The sequence below is a fragment of the Cololabis saira genome, chromosome 21 (assembly GCF_033807715.1).
Source record: "Cololabis saira isolate AMF1-May2022 chromosome 21, fColSai1.1, whole genome shotgun sequence".
Taxonomy (NCBI): Eukaryota; Metazoa; Chordata; class Actinopteri; order Beloniformes; family Belonidae; genus Cololabis; species Cololabis saira.
Window position 1 is genome coordinate 17,459,186 of NC_084607.1, and position 20,230 is coordinate 17,479,415.

General features: G+C 41.0%; 1 protein-coding gene across 5 annotated transcripts in view; it reads left to right on the forward strand.

Annotated features, from left to right (window-relative positions):
• baiap2a (BAR/IMD domain containing adaptor protein 2a) overlaps positions 1 to 20,230 on the forward strand; it is a 60,755-nt gene that overhangs the window by 34,160 nt on the left and 6,365 nt on the right. For all 5 annotated transcript variants that reach the window (XM_061712390.1, XM_061712394.1, XM_061712392.1 and 2 more), the window contains 8 exons: positions 114 to 185; positions 6,729 to 6,866; positions 15,194 to 15,346; positions 17,337 to 17,579; positions 19,048 to 19,273; positions 19,434 to 19,635; positions 19,743 to 19,811; positions 19,899 to 20,052. In XM_061712390.1, coding sequence (XP_061568374.1) covers positions 114 to 185; positions 6,729 to 6,866; positions 15,194 to 15,346; positions 17,337 to 17,579; positions 19,048 to 19,273; positions 19,434 to 19,635; positions 19,743 to 19,811; positions 19,899 to 20,052 — 1,257 coding nt within the window. The remainder of the gene's footprint in view (positions 1 to 113; positions 186 to 6,728; positions 6,867 to 15,193; positions 15,347 to 17,336; positions 17,580 to 19,047; positions 19,274 to 19,433; positions 19,636 to 19,742; positions 19,812 to 19,898; positions 20,053 to 20,230) is intronic.

The window sequence follows — 20,230 nt, forward strand, 5'->3', positions numbered from 1 at the left end:
AGCGAGGTCACTGAAAAAGTAACTGCCGGCCCGGGAGTGGTGCGCAAGATGATAGAAGCTTCACAGATTGTGACTTCATGTCTAAAACTTGTCCTTGCATTTTCTGTCCTCAGTTGAAATCCTTCCACAATGAGCTGCTCTCTGAGCTTGAGAAGAAGGTGGAGCTGGATGCTCGATATTTGACTGTAAGTATACAAGTCTATCACCTACTTTCCTGAATCAGAAAATGGCGCCATTAGGTGCGCTCCTTCAAATCAAATCAATCAAAGCTTCATTTGAATGGAGTGGAAATGGAGATGGTGAAGCTGTGTGTGTTGTGATCTGGTTCAAATCTCCCTCTGCACCATTTCATGTATTGTCATCCATCAGGGGTAGACTCATTATAATAAACCCCTCGTGGAGTGTGTGTGTATAAGTGTGTAAGTGCTGCGGCGTGGGTCTACATGTGATATCTTTAGAATGAGTGGGTTGCAGTCTGAGTGTAGAGCAGTACTGCTGTGCTTTGTTTTTGGGGGATGGGACGACGTCGTTATTGTAATGTATTGTAGGAGTGATCATGTTATTTATGAGATGCTTCAGCTCACAGCCCTGGCACAGCGGCCAACTATTTTTGCTGTCTAAACCATTATAGAAAAGAAAAATAAATTGTTGTGCATATGTTTAGGCACATTTTTAAGTCCATACATTTCCATATCTTTGAGCTTTTAATGTATATATTTTTATTACAAGCTGCTTCAGCAATACTTTCATTCACTTTGACTTTTTCATCTGCGTGAAAGACTTATGGAGTGTCCTAAATTTGCAAGTTCTTAGAAATGCATCTTTCTATTGACCCTCTGAATGTTAATACCATCCAGAGTGTCAAATATGGCAATTTCTTTACCCATAAAGCCACGAGTGACTGAAGTTTGAGCAATGATGTCCAAGGTGATGAGTGTCGGGTCAGGCTATTTTAAAAGTAACTGTTTAGATTACAAAACTTCTTTGGGAGTGTAAGAGTGCATTTATTTTGAATGTCCTGACCTGATTTAACTTAACACATAGCCTTTTTTATGCTATTATAATATGAAGTGAAAAAAAATTAATCTTGAGTTAAACTCGATCTTCAACAACATCTTAGAGAGTTAAAGAATGTCATGGTCTTTAGTTGTAGCAACTATAGAAGTATAAGGCAGATGGGCCACATATTTAAGGAAAGGGCAGTGGAAGCCAGGCAAGGAAAAGTGGTCAAAGTTTCTGAGCAGCAGCATTTTTGTTTTGGTTTCATGCCAAGAAACTAACCTTAACCCACACTACAGATACAGTGTTTGCTTTGAGAATACTGATGGGGAAGATCAGAAGGAGCTATGTTGTGTCTTTGTAGATTTAGAGAACACGTTGAGGGAGGAGTTGTGATGTTGCATGAGGAACTCTGGTGTGGTAAAAAAGTATGTTAAGCCGTTAAGCACACACAGTATATGAGGGCAGCATGGCAGCAATGAGGTGTGAGGTAGGAATAACAGATGGGTTTGAGATGGAAGTGGGAATGCATCAAGGATTGTTTCTGAGCCCTCTCTTGTTTGCCATGATTGACAGATGATTTATGACTAAAGTTCTCATTGACCACAATGTTTGTGGATAACTCAGCTAGACATAATGCATGTGTAGGGCTGTTCGATTTTGCCCAAAAATAAAATCTCGATTTTTTTTTTTCTCTCAAAATCCGATTTACGATTATTTTGTGAATTGACAAAAGGCAAAGAAATGATTTCCAATATGCTGTTTTTTATTGAATATTTGCCCCATTGGGCTTTAAGTGCAAACTTTGCTCTTATTAAACCAAAAATGAATGAATAAAGTGCAAAACTCTGTAAAATAAGTTGAAAAAAAGTTTTAAAAAATATAATAAAATATAAAGTTTTATCTCTGAAAAAAAAATCAGCAAATCAGCACTTGCAAACATACAGTAAGTTATATTTCCAATTAAATAAAACAAGACATTTTCTAATTAAACTAAACTGGGTCTTTGCATGCTAAATAATAATGCAACCCATGAAGGAGGTAGAGGTGTGTAATGTCAGTCATTACATTTGCTATTCACATTTGCAAGTTTTTTGCAAGGAACACGAGCCGGTCTACCGCATCTGGCTTGAGGGATGCCCGGTGGCATGTTACAACGCCCCCTCCTACACTAAAGAGCCTCTCCGATGGGGCACTTGTCGAAGGTATTGAGAGGTATTTACATCAATCATTAAAAATCGATTTTACGATTTTCACGTTTTAACATCGTTCTAATTACATAATCCCGATTACGATTTAAAATCGATTAATCGAACAGCCCTATGCATGTGCATAAATTCATTTCAGATCAATTTTATTTGTAGCGTCTATTATAACACAAGTTGTCTATAGGTGCTTTCCAGAGACCCAGAACATTAACCACAAGCAATGAAAGAAGAGTATGTAACCGGCTCTTTACAGTGAAGGAAGTGGATGAGCTTAATTCTTAGGCTCAACTGAGTGATAGGAAATGTGGAAAAGAGGTGAAGAGGAGGGAGGAGTGGACGGAGACAAGTGTCTGGAGTTATCTGAGAAGAACAGCGAGCGTGAGGGGAAAGGTTTATAAGATTGTAGCGAGACAAGCCCTCTGTGCCTTGGAGATGGTAGCAGTGACAGGACAGAGCTGGAGGTGGTGGAGTTGAAGATGTTAACATTTTCTTTGGGGGTGGTAACGATGGATAAGATTAAGAATCAGGAGTTAGAGATAAAGTAAGAGATTGAAGATTGAGTTGTTCTGGGCAAATGCGTAAAGGATAGGATGGATAAGCCTAACAGTAGCAAAGGGGGCACCTCAGAGGAGATTTCTAGATGTGTTGAAAGATGGTTTGCAGATGTGCCTCACAAATAGCAGTAATGAAAGAAGTGGTAGGCCCTTTACTTCTCTTTATTAACAGTTATGTTTACAAAGACAGGCGACATCAAGCCTGAAGGCACAGTGCTTACAGCCCACTGAGTTAAGGATTTTAGATAGAGATGGAAACTCTACAGGAGATAAGGGCAGCATGTACTCCACAACCATCAACAAGCTCATTATTTCCCTTCGAAATGCAGCTTTTAGACAAGTTGAAAGCTATTCTTTGATGTTTTGGAGCTGTACCACCCGTCTCTTCACTGTTTTCCACCTGTCTCATCACTGTGCTTCGCTTGCATTGCTGCTTCGGAATTGAAGTAGAATTCCTCACTGCTGACAGAAATGATCACTGAAGCACAATTTTTATATCGTCTTACAGTGTTTCTTGGCTTTTGGCCCACAAATACAAGCAAATGTGATAACTTTGTGTCATAAACGCTGTCCTCTCCACTATCTTTACTTGCTGAGTGTCCTATATTTGCCGTGTGAAGGACTTGCCTACCAGCCAAGAACCGGAAGAGAAATGAAACGGAACTTTTACGTAACATAAAACCATATCCATTCAAAACAACAGAAGTACAGGGCGAATTGGAAGAGATGTCGAAGTTTACATAGATTAAACCATGCGTTTTGCTTATGACACGTTTTTTCTTAGCTTTTTCTTTTCTTTGTCTTTCTCTTAGAATCTTAGACATTATGTCATTAAAACTGGTTCGATCAAAGAGATCAAACTTGTTCAGTTTTGGCACTAAAACTACATGGTTGGGATAGTACTTGGTGTGTTATAGTTTGATGCTGGAGGCCAGACGAAGCATCCATGTGACATGAGTCTCCCTCTTTTACATTTCACATCCAAATTGGATGCGATTCTGATTTGCAAAGATTTGATATCTCGTATTCATAACTAAAAGCGTCTTGCTTCAGACTTTCATATGCATGTAACCGTCCTCTGAATTGGCCTGTATGGAACGAGATGCATCATGTGTGATTACTACAACAGGGGAAAAAAAATCATATTTGTGAGACCATATTGAAGTGGCAGATTAGATTTAGGAAGGATCCAAATAGGTCAGAGTAGGAGGAATCACAGCTTGGTTATTGGTGACATTTGTCTCTGGAGGATGCAAAGACTTTCCCAGCAACGTGGGATTTTTGCTGATTGTTTTTTTTGTTTGTGTTTTTTCTATGGTGCTGTTGCTGGTTAATGGCAACATTGCTTACTGCCTACATCTTTGCAAAAGGTCTGATGTGGTATTGGAATAATATCCGTTCTAGAGTCACACACTGAAGTCCCACAATTCAATATTAACAATCGCCGTTGTGTGTCCAGACCACGCTTTAAAACATGTATATAGATAACTTCAGCCAGCAAGGGTCAACATACTCTTTCTGTTTCACATAATGACTGTCATAGGATTTTACAGCATGCCTCTATTACAGAGAGGTCACTGTGTTTGAATCTGATATTCCTGCAGAGGCAAGAAGAAGATTCTCTGAGGGCTCGGAAGTTCACCTTCTGACCCCTCTGTTTCTAATCAGGTTGAAACTCAGTAATTATCTTCCTGCTCTTGTGTTCCAGTGATTGAGAGTCGTGGGTTCAGACACAAAACAGTTTTCTGGCGTTATCATTTACAATCAACATTTGACTTCAAATGAAGGTTGTATAAAATCTTGAGACGTTTCGTTTGGTCACTTTTGTGTGATTTCTCTCCCCACGATAAACTGTAGTTTGCATTGAAACTTTAATCTAACTCAAAGTTCTTTACAGAATAAATCAAAACTCAAAATAAAGTTATGTAAGGCCTTCAAAATTTACACAAGACACGCATGAAAAAAGTTAAAGAGAACAAAGTATAAAAGAGCATGTGAAAAATAATAACTCGCAAATTCTGTGAATTAGTAATAAGCTCTTTCAAAAAGGAATGTCTTAAGCTTTTGTCTTTAAAACAGAGAAGGTTTCAGTGTTTGGGCAGCGTTTCCCAGACTGGGAGCTGGTTCTACAGGAACGGAGCCTGAAAGCTTAAAGGCTCTGCCCCCACATTCTGGACCTGGGCACCCTTGGGATTAGAAGTAAGCCTGCAGACCCGAGAGCAGAGTGTTCTTTTTAGGTTGCTTTTGAACAATGAGATCCTTAAGATTGTATGGAGCTAGGTCATTTAGGACTTTATGTGTGATAAGGAAACTTTTGAGCTACATTGAACAGGTGTTGAGAGGTCAGGACAGGAGAGTCTGACCCATCTTGACAGAACAAGTCAGCACCCTGGCAGTTTTCAGGAATATTGTTTGGACATCCAGTTAAAATGGCAATCCAGCACTTGAGGCTTGATGTGATTAATAATGGGTCAGGTTGTCAGCGTCTGAATTGAAAAGGATGTTCCTGTTTTTGGAGATATTAAGCAAATGGAGGAAAAATGTACTCTGGGGACCCGTTTGATGTGTGACTTAAAAAAATAGATGAAAGCTAGAAATGTAGACATCAGGACCAGAGAAACCCATGTTAGTTGTCGTGCTTTACTTCAAATAGTGTGAGGGAACGAAAGGTTGAGTCATCGCTATTTATTAGGTTACAAAGATGATACAGGTGTAAAAGCCTCATCTCGACCTCTTTAGGTAGGAATGGATTGACCAAATAAATATTTAATGGATGCTGCTGATGTGGGGAAAAATAATAATTGGCAAGCGATGCTAGGCAGTAAAACTGCAGCTATTAAACATAAAAAACATGTAGATAAGGTCTGTGGGGTTTGGAAGTTTCTCAGTTCATCTCAGGACTGCTGGACTTAAAAGGACCCATCTCTGCTACACACAACAATGTTCACACTGCTTTAGTTTCTCACTGACGACAGCAGCGTCCTTTTTTCTGCTGCTTCTAAGGCTACCTTCCTGTTATTCTCCAAGTCCTGCAGGATTTAAATGTGACCGTTAAAGCCCATTCATGAGCTGTCCTTTTCCAATTTTGCCTCACAGAGACAACATGAGCTTTCACTTGCCATACACGGTTACCATAGCAACAGAGCTGATGAAGCCTGGAAACAAAGTATTTTCTTTTTTCCTTTTCCAGTAAATGAATAATAAAACCAAATTGCATTACACACACACACACACACACACACACACACACACACACACACACACACACACACACACACACACACACACTGGCAACCATTTCTGCTAATTTCACTGTGATTTAAAAAAAAAAAAAGTTGTTAAACCCCATTGAAAGAGATGATGAGTTATGGCGGGTGCTGATGTCAAATCAAACCTTGGGGACAGTCTGGGAGCAAGCAGTTAGTTGCTCCATTAAATAAGAAATGTGATGTCTGGCTCCAGTAGGTTGGCAGCAAATTGTTTTGGTCCTGTGGGTTGTGAAGTGGGAGTTCGTGGATTTGGCCGCTCTGGACTGGATGGATGTTCTTGAGCATTATTTTTTTTTTCCTTTTCTTTCTTTCTGGCAAGTCACACTACTTTCTTGGGGAAACGGCTGCTGTCGCGTGTGTTTGGTCTTCAGTAATGTAACGTTGGACGACAAGTGTCAAAGTAGCACCTCATGGTTCCCAGCCGAGCTTGCAACAAGATCATTAGTCTTCTTCGCCTCATTTGTCAGTAGTTTTATTGCAGTGGCTGATGTGTTACTAAAACAGATGATGAAATATTCTGATGCCATATGTTGTTCTGTATCATGATGCTTTTCTAGAAGGTGCTTATGAGGTGGGACTGTGAAAACTTTCAGGAAATAGTTTTCCTTTACGTCTCAATCTGTTATATACGAAACTTTAAAGTCATGGTCCTGTGTAAGATGTCTAAATATGTGTTTATTCCTTGTTGACTGACATAGGCTGCCTTGAAGAAATACCAGGTGGAGCACAAAAGCAAAGGGGAGAGTCTGGAGAAGTGCCAAGGTGAACTAAAGAAGCTGCGCAGGAAGAGCCAGGGTAGCAAGAACCCCTCCAAGTACGGAGAGAAGGAGATGCAGGTGAGTCTTTTTTGGGGTTTTGCTCAGAAGATACTGTTGAATGACGCAGTCACATTGAAAGAAGAAGCTGTAATGAGCAATAATAAGAAAATAAAAAACCAAAGAGCTCAAAAATTGCAAAAGTAATACAGGGGGAGGGAAAAAAAAAGAAAGTTTGAATGAATCTGGGTGACAGTTATATTTGAGATTTAAGTCTTGGTAAAATTGATGACTTCATTCTTTACAAAGTAAAGAGAATGCAGCCAAGAGGCAGAGGCGACGAGATATTCTGAGTGGGAAGGCAAATAGTGTAGGCTTGATTTTGAATTGTGTGGCGTCAACAGTGTTTATTGCTTTTGCACACATTCAACATGCATTAAAAAACAAAAATAAACCACATATATTCATGTACCGGAGCTGCCTGGACAACGCAGCGTGTTTCAGAATATGGCTTTGATCAGATTTGGAACAGGACGGGTCAAATGACCAGCATGGACATGCAACAAGAAAAACTTGAATAAGTTACACAATGTAGACATTTTCATCTTAAGCAATATATACAGTATTTGAAAACATCTCAATGGATCAAATAGCAGATTATTAAAATTTCTCAAAATCCGTGTTTTACAAGCCACCCCCACAAAACGAAGGGTTTTCATCATCATTCATGTGCTCATCTCCAAACAGCCTCTGACGGAAGCCTTCAGGTCCAAATGAGTGTTGATGACTTGGAATGAACCTTCAGTGAAAGACATAACTTAATTAGTTATGTCATATTCAGTTTTCCATCACTCGCCCACCTCCTTGACGGGGGAGCAGTGAACTCTCTCTCTGCATAGACGCAAACAACCAAACAATGTGTCTCTGCATTAACCATCATTCTTTTGTTGTTTGTACGTTTATTCTTGAGGCCAGTTTTACTGGTGAAATGAGAAATATGACCTGGCAGAAAACATCAACATCGCAACGGCTGATTCCTCCGAGATTTTACTCGGAGCTGAAACTTGGATTGCTGGGAGGGATAGAGGTAAAAATGTCAAGCTAACAGGTCGAGTCTTGCAGGGTGATTGGTGAGCAGCTGGTCGTGCTGTGGAGTGCGGTCAGCGGCGTCGGATAGACCAACGCTTCGGGATACAAACTTTTTGTAGATCGCTGGGTGTGAAAATGCTGTTCTTTGCTGCTCAGCTTCCAGAAGAAAGAACACCTCCTCTGTCCATTTAGTTTACATGCTGTCACACACACACGCGCACACAAATGAAAAGCACACGCAATCCACCCTGCTCTGTCTCTGCTGGCATGGCAGTGCTGGATTGATCTGACTGCGATGTCGCATCGGGTCTGTTCCACTCTGTCAGAAATGCCTTCAAGAGATGCTGTATCAAATGTCATCAGAAAGTCTCGGTACAGCACGAAGCACAAGCTGAAGGAAAGGGCAGAGACGCTGCAGTAAACCTGTTGAGAGTGGAAAGCAACCACATGTGTGTCACTAACTTATCCAATGGCTCTGCTACACTAAACAAAAGTAGAAAAATTAAAAGAAAAGGGGAAAAAAAGGGTTATCTGTGCAAGGAAATTAACAGAAGTATCCATCATATAAGGGAATCTTTTTAATCTCCAATTGTTAGTGAATGTCAAGCCATCGCTCACTGGTAATAGTTGGCTGAAATACAATCAAGTAAATCGATAGGAATTTAAAAATTCCAAGACTTTTAAATATCTACACTTGTCATGGGTGTTAATTTCAATGTCATTTTATTTATGTAGCATCTCTTACAATACAAATTGTCTCCAGGCACTCTCCCGACACCCGGGGCATAACCCTGAGCGAATATTATTGAATATTGAGTAAAGAAACAATGCGTGAGGGTGGAGTGCAGCCTGACCCAGCAATGTTTCTGCCTGGGAAGGAATGCATTGACTCTGTTTTTGTTTCAGAGCAGCACTAAACATGAATGTACACCTTTTTAACATAAATGTCTGTACTGACAATTTAGCTAGAGAGCCTTTATGTAGAGATGCTAGTTTGATTTAAAGAGTTGCAGAGGATCATAGTGGTCAATCATGAAATTGTATCCACGACTCTACAAGAAGATTCATGAAAAAAAAAACAATTTATTCTAATGGTGTTTCATTTTGTTGACATTTCTTGGCTTTGCCCAGTATATTTCTGTATTTTGTCAAGTGACACAGTCGCAGCTTACTGTAGATGGACGTTAGGTTCCGCCTCCTTTGCTACGGAAGAAGTGATTCTGAGCTGAGCATTGAAAGTAAAATAGAATCAGATTTATGCAAATTAAATAATCAGTACTGATGCCATCTTCAGAGAAATCCTTTAGTTGTCACATGCGATTTTTCATGGCAGTGTGGCACGAAGAAGAGTCATTTTATGTTTGCTAACTTTCAGCTTCTGTTAAATAGCCTACAAAAAAAAAAGCAATAAAATTCTTGGCCTCACTGCTGACCAGAGTAAGAGGCTCAAGCAATTTCGGTTGTTTCACGATTGGAGAGAAGCCAACTGTTTCATGTAGGTGGTTGGAAACACGCTGCTGAAAGGTTGCAGTTCTGTCATATCTCGTAGATGGCAAAATAAGATAGAGTTGAGGACCCAGCAGATAAAAACACTGCATGACATGGCTCAAACTAGGAGGCAAAATTGAAAGCCACAGGGAGGTGGTATGATGTTGGTGTATTTTTTTTTTTTAAGCATTAAGCATTTTGATATGAAATATTTTTATTTTTTAAGTATTTGTTTTCTAAATACTAAATACTTTAACAAGGGTTCTGCCACACACAATAGTGGGTCGAAATAAATGTTTTAGAGGAATTTCTTTGAATCCAAACCTGAATCATGATGTGTATTGGTGGATGTTGCCATCGTAGCAGCTTTATGACGCAGCCGACAAAATCCTCCGTCACTTGTTCACCGTGACAGCTTATTTTATTATCTGTAGTTTACATGGTCTTGTCCTACTGGGAGTTAAATTAGCTTGGAAAATAGACAAGCTTTATTACTCACTGTCCCTCGGCTGAATCGTTAAGAAGACTTGTTTAAAAAAAAAATGCATATTGAACATATATTAGAGTAGTAGCATCACTTCACACTCCTACTGAGTCTGAATGACTGATCAATTGGGCCCATCTGTGCAGCAGGGAAGAGCTCATTGAGCTGTGAACTCATAAGCCAGTTACCAGGAAAAAAGAAAAATCAATCTCCCTTTCTCATTTTCAGCCTCCTCATTTTCTTCTATCATATCATGGCTGTGGGTGTATGAGGGGAAGAAAAGTCAACTCATTTGTGCCTAAGCCCCCACAGGGAGAACGGCGCACTAGAGAGACAACCCTGCGTTCCCAGAAGACCTGTGCTTCCCGATGACAATTGTTCACCTAGGAGAGTCTTGCACATAATAATTGGCTGCAGATTGCACACTTGAATGTGTGTTCTTTTATGCAACAGTAGGCTGTTGAGAAAAGAACAAGTGAAAGCTGCAAAGATGACGGCATTTTCCTGCTTTGCTACAATTTTGGTCGGGGATACGTTTTCCTTTCTCTCATTTTTATTAAAGGTAGATGATTGCAGTCTAGCACTGGACACGGATGGATTTTATTGAAGGCTGCCTCTATTGAATCTACCCCCACTTTTCTCTCTGCATCTTTGCCTTCGCTACTTTTCCTGCCCTCTACTTCTTTGAGATACTTCACAGGATGGAGTCCACCTAATGCAAATAATTTCAATATGTGGTTTATTTTGGGGTTCCAAGGGGCATTAATGGAGGGTGTTTCATCTAGATAAACTCTTCTGCACAGCATAGGCTGTTAAGAGCTCAGACAGGGGTCAGTACAAAGAGTTATTGTAAAAAGATTTTTCATTAGTTCTGGCTTTCTGCAGTCTGGTGTTATTAATTTAAGGGGAGAGGGGGGGAACTCAGAGCCAGGCTATATACATTTATGCACATGCATAGAAAGATGCGGATGGTGATAGCTTAAGAAAAGCAATGCAAAACGCAAGCAGGTACCTTAGGTGTAATTGATTTCTGCTCTGGCCCGGAGCAAAACATTACGACTGTTTTGAATTCTAAGGGTGCTCTTGATGAACGAACAGAAGCGAAACAGCAAAGCTAAGCAGCTTTAAACTATGCTGGGAAATGCTGGAGTCCCAGAGGGGACGAAGCATTGTACAAGTAGTTTAAAAAACTTTCTTTTTTTTTTTGCTGTGAATACTTGTGTTCTTCACTTACCGAAGGGTGTGAAAGTTTCCCTTCCCAGTGCCTGTAATTACTGTAAACCGTGTTTTCTGTACAGTGTAATGGAGTTCACCTGCGCTGGGGCTCGTCCCTGTACATCCGTGTAGGGAGCGGCTGTCCAATCTAAGCCTAGATACTGCACTGATGTGTGGCAGGTTTCATTTCTGCAAAACAAGTCTTTCCAGCTGGGATGTAACCTAAGGTCATTGGGAGATAATAGTGACTGGCGTCTGCCTGAGCTCTTCCCACTGCACACTTTGTCTTGGGTTACTTTGGTGACCTTTTTTAATGGTTGGAGAATGGGGCCATGTTGATTTGACAAAAGGCGAGGACACACTGGTTGGCCGGCTTCTATTAGCGCTGGTTAGAGGTGTTGCGGAGCTGGCAGACTGTGAGTCAGAGGGTGTAAAAACAAAAAGGGTCACTCCACCAGAGAGGCAGAGGGGAATCCACTTTGGTTGTGATCTTTTTTTAAAGTTACAGCACTGTATGGCTTCTTTCACGTGGCCACAGATCAATGCACAAAATACCTGTAGCTGGTTTCCAACGTGTGTGCATGCCAGACGTTTCATCAGCCCAGCATATTTCTCTCCTCCTTTCTCCCTCCTATACTTTATTCTCTCTGCAGTGCAGTGTGACTCACTCCAAAACAAAATAACTATCTTTATCTTTCGCAGCAAAGATAAAGAGAGAAAGATGGGGGGGTAATCTTGGCAGCTCTCGTGGCACATCTACAGTCATAAAAACTCACCTTGCTGAAGAGATTATCTTTTTCCTTTTCTTTTAAACTGAAAATTGTAAATTTAAAACATTAAAATGAACATTTGAATCAATTTCAAAACATTTTATTTGAGATAAATATACACAGAGAAGCAGAACAAGACCAAACTGTCCAGCAGAGATGTATTATTCCTAACTCCAGAGGTTTTCTTCTATAGCAGGAAGTCATCCTTCAGGATGTTTGACTTCAGGGTCATTTAGCCACTAAAGTGTCCCGCCACACTTTGAATCTTTAGCACGGCCCTCTCGGTAGCCGGGGGTGGGAAGGTAGAGTGCCCTGCTGCTTATAAAAATAAATAAATAATAAATGCATTTTCTCTATGTGGTGGCTCTGTAGGAAATATTGTCCAACTGAATGAAAGAAACCCAGAATACAAAACTTTTTTTTTTGTAATTACTTTAAAGCTTTTAAACACTGAACTGAACAGCAGCACCATCATAAATGCGCTTACCCTGGTTACAGCCATTTTGCTTTCATCAGCTTCAGAGATTCAGTTGACATAGATATCACATTCATCATAATGCTGATGAACCTTTTACATTTGTGTTCTTGGGCTCCAGTGTCTCTGTTTCCCATTGTAACACTAAGAAGGAAGAGTCTGGCATCCACTAAAACAATTGTAATAGTTTAGGGGAGGCAAACAAGCAATAAACATACAATTTTATGTATTTATGGACCATTACTGTACCCATACCTTTCATCATCTAGAAAAATTGCATAAGAATAAGTATATTCAGAGACTGCAATGTAAATGTATACAACAAACAGTTCAGATGGGATCAGATAATTGGAGTGAGAACAAAGCTCTCTTGTGTGTCAGTATTTATCAGCAGACGGTAGTGAAGCCATGAGACTGAAATCAGCCGACCTACTTTCCAATACGTTCTCTAAAACTTTCACTCATCAGCATAAAACTTGCAGTTCAATACAATATACCCATAACTCATACATTCATGTACGTGCACACAAAATACAGAACCAAGGCATTACACTTAAGATGTCCTTGTTTCCAAACCAGTTTTGAAATGCTCTCCCCTCCATCTTTACCATTTTATCCACGAGAGAGGGCACAGCTTAAATGCTACTGCTGCAATTTAAAATCTGATTTGTTCATTAAAGGAGACCTATTATGGGATTTAATGTATATTTTAAACAGGCTTTCAATGTCTTAAAACAATCAAAAGCTTGTTTTTTCTACATAAATCAGAAATTCAGCCTCTGGGTCATGTCTCTAGTTTTACCGCTTCTAGCCTCCTTTTCTGTGCTGGATTCTGAGGGGAGGGGAGGCTATGATAATGAGGCTCTGTGCTGATTGGCTGCCTGAATGACGTGTAGAAGGGGAGGGCACAAAGCCTCTCCGGCCAGAAGAGCAGCGGCTGTGTACACAAAGCGTGTTCCATGTGATGCAATCGAACTTCAGTGACAAAATCAATCCATTGCTTTATTTTCTATTGGAATGTCCTAACTGGCCGCGAGTTTTACGGTTTCAGTGTGGACAGAGAGCGTCCGATGTCACGCAGCTCGACGCGATAGTTGGACGCTCGCATGCAGTTATGACATGGTGTAAACGGATCTTAAAGCCTGAATTACGGTTCTGCGTTAAATCGACGCGTACCCTACGCCGTAGGCTCTGCGTTGGGGCGACGCAGAACCATAAATCAGCCTTTAGTTCCCTGAAGAGGGGACCGGGTCACCTCGTCTTCACACTAATTCACACAGGAAGATTTAATTGAATTCTAAACAGGTACACCACAGTTATTTACTCCGATTCCTAATCATTTCTTATGTTACAAGACAAATGAATCATGTTAACTGTAAAGAAATCACAACACTGAATTTTCACAAATGGCAACTTTATTGTTAAAAAAATAAAATAACATAAGTTGTATATAAATAACATGTATTCACTATTGCTGGCTCACGGAAGGACCGTGCGTCTTCTGAAGGTGTCGTTGAACAGCTTCAGGTGCATTGCTTGGAAGATCTGAAACCATAAACAGAAAAAAATGTATTACGGTACTAATAGAGCTCCGTAACATGGTGTAACACCGGAGCTAAGCTAAATACTTAGCCCATGCAAAGATCATACTTGTAGTGTCGATGCAAAACCTAATTTTTACCGTCCCTCGCTGTGGAAACAGCCACACGATTCCCCGCTTCCAAACAATGGCGGACGCTCTGGCCGGCGGACTTAGTTGTGGGCGTGGTTTCATGCAGTGGAGGCCGACCTATGGAATCTGAACGGCTCGTAAAAGTCACATGACACTGGAAGGATCTTCCGGGCGGCTGTACAGACACTGCAGAATTTGGTTGCTTTACTCCTTCTCTGTGTTGGAAGAAAAAACGTGTTTTTCATAATAGGTCCCCTTTAAAGCCTTTGTTTCTGCATCATTGACCAACAAGAAACGCGATTTCTAAACCACTGCTCACCGCTTTACATATCATTATTCACAAAACTGTGGTCCTATCGATGGGAAAAGGAGTGTATAATGTCAAACGGGTCCACTCATCGTTGTGCATGTGTTGTTTTCACTGAATTCAAGCTTTTACCATTTTTAGAGAGCTCTAAAACCAAACTGACAACAGTGTTTTCATTACAAACTCTTAAACAGACTTTAACACACCTCTTGTTTCTTGTTGTCCAACATTTAAAATGGATTAGTGGGTCTTTGTTGGTGGATCCTCCTTCACACCACAGGATCTTTAGTCGGGATTTTTTTTCCTCGAGTGAACATGGGAGAGAAAATTTGCAAAATAAACCTCTCTCCTTGCACCACTAATACTTGCCAAGGTGCACTTTACGCCTAATTGCTGCAGCGGAGGTGTGCAGTGATTGACAGCAGCAGATAGTGCGGTACTGAGCAACTCCAGGAGGAAACCGTGTATAACTGCAGAGATGCAGAAGCCTTATTATTTATAGTGTTGGCTCACTGCTTAGACCTTTTCAGTGTGGATATTTTAGCAAATGGGCATTACCAATGACATTTGGCCACTGGCTTTTGGATTTATTTATTTATTTTATGTGCTACACCGGGAAAGGACCAATAATGAAAAAAGATTTTCACAGTCTCACCTGTTAAAACCGTGGCAGCAGTAAATTAGCGAGAACTATCTCATCCAATATCAAATTGGATGGTGTAGAGTAATCTAAACCATCAGTAACTGGCAAGCAGAAGACTAAAAAGCACCAACCGTTAAAGTCTGATTAACAAGATAATTAATTTTCTAAACCTTTTGATAAGGGTAGTCTTATTGTACAGTGGTACCCTGTTTATGTTCAACTAAAAGACTTAACGGATTATATGTCTGTCTGTTCAATTTCCCAGTTTGTGGAGACCATCAGCAGCAAGCAGACAGAGCTGGACACCTTCATCGCTGAGGGATACAAGACAGCTTTATCAGAGGAGCGTCGCCGGTACTGCTTCCTGGTGGACCGACAGTGTGCTGTGGCCAAGAACAGCAGTGCCTACCATGGCAAGGTAAGTCCCTTTCAAACCTCATTCATCTTCTTTTTTTTTTATCCCACTGCTGGAACAACATTTTGGGGAAAGAACAAAATTAGAATTTTTAGCAGTGGACATTGGGCTGGTACTAATAATGTTATATATAAACTATATTTAGTATAGGCCTTAAACTTGGTGGAAATTAGAGGCCTTCTTTTTTTGAGTGATGTGAATGTTCCCGCTTCTTCTTCTTCTGTCTTCTTATTTGCATTTAAACTCACCTGTTGTAGGACGTTGTTCAGCAAAAGCAACAGAGCAGGAGATGTATAACTCAAAGATGCATTAGCTCTAACAGCCCACACGGGCCTCTTCATCTGAGAAGTTCATGAAGACCGTACACGCTCCTCATCTGACAGGCATATCTCAAACTGCAATCCATCATCACATGTTTGAGCATCTTGTTGTTTTTTTTTTTCCTGTAAAGTGCTAGTCTTTTTTTCCTTTTTCTCTTTTTTTTTTTTTTTTTTTACAAAGAAGACAGATTTCTTACCGACAAGGGTGTAGGAGGGCAGTATTTGGGTCATTTCCACACACTGAACACACATTATCAAAGGTGTTTCTCGGCCACTGAAGCTTTATTTATACGACCTCCATAACATCAAGTGGTGTTGCATAATACACACGTTGCACACATTTTTCTCTCATGAATTGCAACAGACCGGTGTCACTGAAGCTGTGACATTGGTCAGTGAGTCGGTGTTAAAGGATGATTGATGTCAAATGGGCCGTATAATGCCCCTTCCACCTGGCGTTCCCTCCGTTCCAGTGGGGGAAGTAGCAGCTAGCAGATGAATTCACTGACATTACAGCAGCAGAACATGCATTCAGATACGTTTATGTAAGGGTGTGTCTTGTCTTTTTTTGCCATATGGAAAGCTGGTTCAGCAGTTTCACTTTTTATAGTGTGAGGAGAACTAATGAAAACGCTTTTAAAGTGTGAAGTTTAGAATTGGATGAGTTTAAAATAAAACTCATGTGTTATCGGTAATAATTGAATAAAAATACACACGCTTGTTTGTTTTTTTTTTTCCTTTGCCGCTGAGATTTGAGGCAAATATCCTTTTGAGTCTAAACAGATTTCTTCTCATATCTTCCAATGAAGAAGGATTTATCGGAGCGGGATTTAGACCATTTACATATTTATGCTCATTTTTTTGTTGTGCGTGTGTGGGTGTGCTTGATCCAAATGCATCTTTTTCTCGAGAATATGAAAATCTTGGTTTAATGGAGGACATAAGTCACCTGGGATTGCTGGTGGGTGAGAGCTGCCAGCCTGAAGATGTTGCTGGAGGTGTGTGTGTGTGTATGTATGTGTGTGTGTGTGTGTGTGTGTGTGTGAGCGTGCGTGCGTGTGTGTGTGTGTGTTACATGGAGCCTGGTCATTAATCAGCATGGGGGTGTGCGTGGGAAGTGGTCACCTTCAGCAAACTGAAGAACCCTCTCCCAGAGAGTTGCTGGTGTGCCTGCGTGAACGAACTCTTTAAGTTACGGAGACAAAAGAGCTTCGAATTAATGCATATAAAAATTAAAACGCAAACCCTTTTTTTGTGCAAGTGTGTGTGCAGGCATGCTTGTGTTTGTTTAACATCAAGCTCTGTTCCGATAGTTGTCGGCAGAACAGCCGGATGCAGCTTGTGATGGTCTGCCTCACCCACGCAGCATATTAGCATAGCTGCACAAAGGGCAAGGTCAAGGAAACGCATTGAGGAGGAGAAGCCTGTAAAGCCTGGTGTTCTGCAAGAAGTAATAGACAGAAAAATACTGACCACAACAGTGTTTGGTTTATTTTCTATATTCATCTGGCAATATGTTCTGGAAGGCTTTGACTATCTGGGAGGACCTAAATGAATGAATTAGTTCAATTAGATAAAAATAGTTCTCCAGATATGTTGATGGTGAAATTACAGCTTGGTCTAACATTTCTTTTTTTCAAAATGTGTACACAGTTCTATGCTCCTCCTTTCAGGGGAAAGACCTTCTAACCCAGAAGATCCCGGTGTGGCTGCAGGCCTGCTCAGACCCCAACAAGCTGCCGGAGAGGGCCATGCTCCTGGCCCAGCAGATGGGCTCCGCTGCGCTCGGGGGAACAAGTCCCCTGCACACTTCCAAATCCAACCTAGTCATCTCGGACCCCATCCCCGGGGCTCAACCTCTTCCCGTCCCTCCAGAGTTGGCCGTCTTCATGGGTAGCGGCCTCGGACATCAGGCGGTGAGAGAAGCAAAGTCAAATCTGTTACGACTCCAAAGCTTTGTGAAGCTCAGAATGCAGTGGTGCGAGCGTCTCTAAAAGCCTGTGTTTTACTCACAGTAGTACGCGGAAAACGTGAAATATTGAAAGTGAAACATTTCATGAAAAATAGGAGCTCACCTTTGATTTGATGGCTCAAAAAAAGTTGGAATATTTGTAAAAAAAAAAGGATGGAAAAGCAAAGAGTATAATAATATGATATTAGGTCCACAAGTATCAAAGAAAAGACATCTTAGATGGACAAAGTAGCTCAGAAAAGGTAAGAAACGGTTTACCATTTGGAAAAAACAAATGCGTGTACGAATTGCAAAACATTGTAAGACTACACTATTCCTCTGTGGAAACCGTGAAGAGTTTGAGTGTCTCATCATCTATATCATCAAAAGATTCAGAGAATCTAAAGAAGTCTCTTTTTTTTTAAGGAAAAAGTTTGAAAATCAGTATTTAATGTCCATGATCGTCAGGCCTTCAGGCAGCACTGCATTTAAAGCAGACGTGAGGCTCAGGAACACTCCCTGAAATCACCAAAAGCATGGTTCATTGTGCCATCTGCATATGCTACCCCTCCATGAAAGCCTGCAGTTATTCAACCAATCAGACGTATTGTAGATGAGACAAGAATGGCTGGAAATATCCATCCAATGTCCACTTTGAAGCTCATTAATGCAAAAGCAGGAGAAAAATGTGAATATGACCCAATATTGCAGCTTTCTTCTCTGGGCCAAAACTCTTTTTAAGTTCACTGATACAAAGCGGTTAAACTGCCCTGCGGTCAGATGAATTGCAGTTTGAAATTCTTTTTAGATGCTACTACCTCTGAACTAACGCGGAGAGGGAATCATCGCGCTTGTTATATGTTTTAGAATTAAACTCACATCCAGAAATATGTTTTTTTTTTTTTGTTTTTTTTTTGTGAAGGCCTTTTATTTTACAAAGTAAGACGATGCTAAATTGCATACTGTATCCATTTACGAAGCGACGCTTCATAATAGAGCAGTCCAGGTTCTGAACTCGAGGTCTTTCACAAACTGAAAATATTTGGCACGTTATAAAAAAAATATATAACAAAGATCTGTGACTCTTGAGCACAGTAAATCGCATATCAGGATGACCCTTTTTTCCCTTCTTTTTAAGATTTAACATTCATGTTCTGACATGAATTAAAAGATAGGTTCATTGGATTCCCAAACTATTGCATTGTTTTGATTTTCAGCAGTAAAAAAATAATGCAATTTTCAGGCCAGAAGAATGTTTAAGTCTTAGATCTACTTTAGTGTTCTATACAAAGATACTTTTTGTTTTATTGATTTATTTATATTTTAACTTGGAACCAGAATCTGGACATGGTGTCATTGCCACTAAAGTAATGAATGGGGTAAAAAATGTCCACAGTCGTGATCTTCCTTGTCCCTGTGCTTGTTTCATCCAGAGACTGATGGGCCCTGATGGGATGTCCATGGTTAACGGGACAACAGGGGTCCACGGTGAAGAGTATTGGGGTGAAGGCGGATCACTGTCCCAAGTGAGGCCTTCGTCGCCTCAGACCCAGCCACAAGGCCCGTCCCAGGCTCTGCCCCAGAGACAGGTCAGCGATGTGTACTCCAACACCCTTCCCGTCCGCAGGCCGGCCCCCGCCAAGAATAAAAACCCAGTGGGTAAGATGGACAAAGACAATCTTTGGATTTGAACAGCCAGGAGATCACGATCAGGATTTTTAAGCACCAAGACTATGGTTACCATCGCATAGGCTTGTTGAGCTTATTATTTGGAGAAGTGTTTTTTAATCATGATTATTTAATAACTTTATTTCCTCAGGAGAGACGAGGACCCTGCCCAGGTCCAGCTCCATGGCGGCAGGATTGGAAAAGAACGGGCGCGCCCGTGTTCAGGCCATCTTCTCTCACGCTGCAGGCGACAACAGCACCCTGCTCAGCTTCTCCGAGGGAGACGTCATCACCCTGCTAGTGCCTGAAGCCCGCGATGGATGGCACTATGGAGAGAATGAGAAAAACAAGATGTAAGTAATGTATTCATTAATTTATCTTTGCCTGAATCCTTACTGTATTTGTAAAACTTTCTGCACATTTAAGTAAAGTTAACATTTGAGGGCTGTTGTTTTTGCAGGCGTGGCTGGTTCCCATTCTCCTACACACGCGTGCTGCCTGAAAGTGACGGTGACAAGCTCAGAGTGAAGTAGGTTGCACTTTTCATAAACTGCGCATCAGCTCGTAAGCCTGGACAAGTCCTGAGTCAGAGGATATGTTTTCCGCTCATCCCTAGCCTCCACCACGGGAAAAGCAGCAGCACAGGGAACTTGTTGGAGAACGATCCCTCACTGCCCACACCCGACTACGGCCTGACCGCCCGGCTGCTGGCTCAGAGCCTCGCACAGACCCGCCCGCGCCCCTACAGCATGGCAGGCTTTGGCCCACAGGTAGTGAGACACCCTTTATCTTTGAAATATACGAGGGGTTAGGGTTAAGTTAATTGAAAAAACCCATCTGATTTGGTGCTGTGTTGCATAATTGGATATGAGTAATCATGCAGTAACTGAAGATGACATTTTTTTTTCTTAGTTTTGCTGCCCCCTAGTGTTTATATTTAAAGTAAAC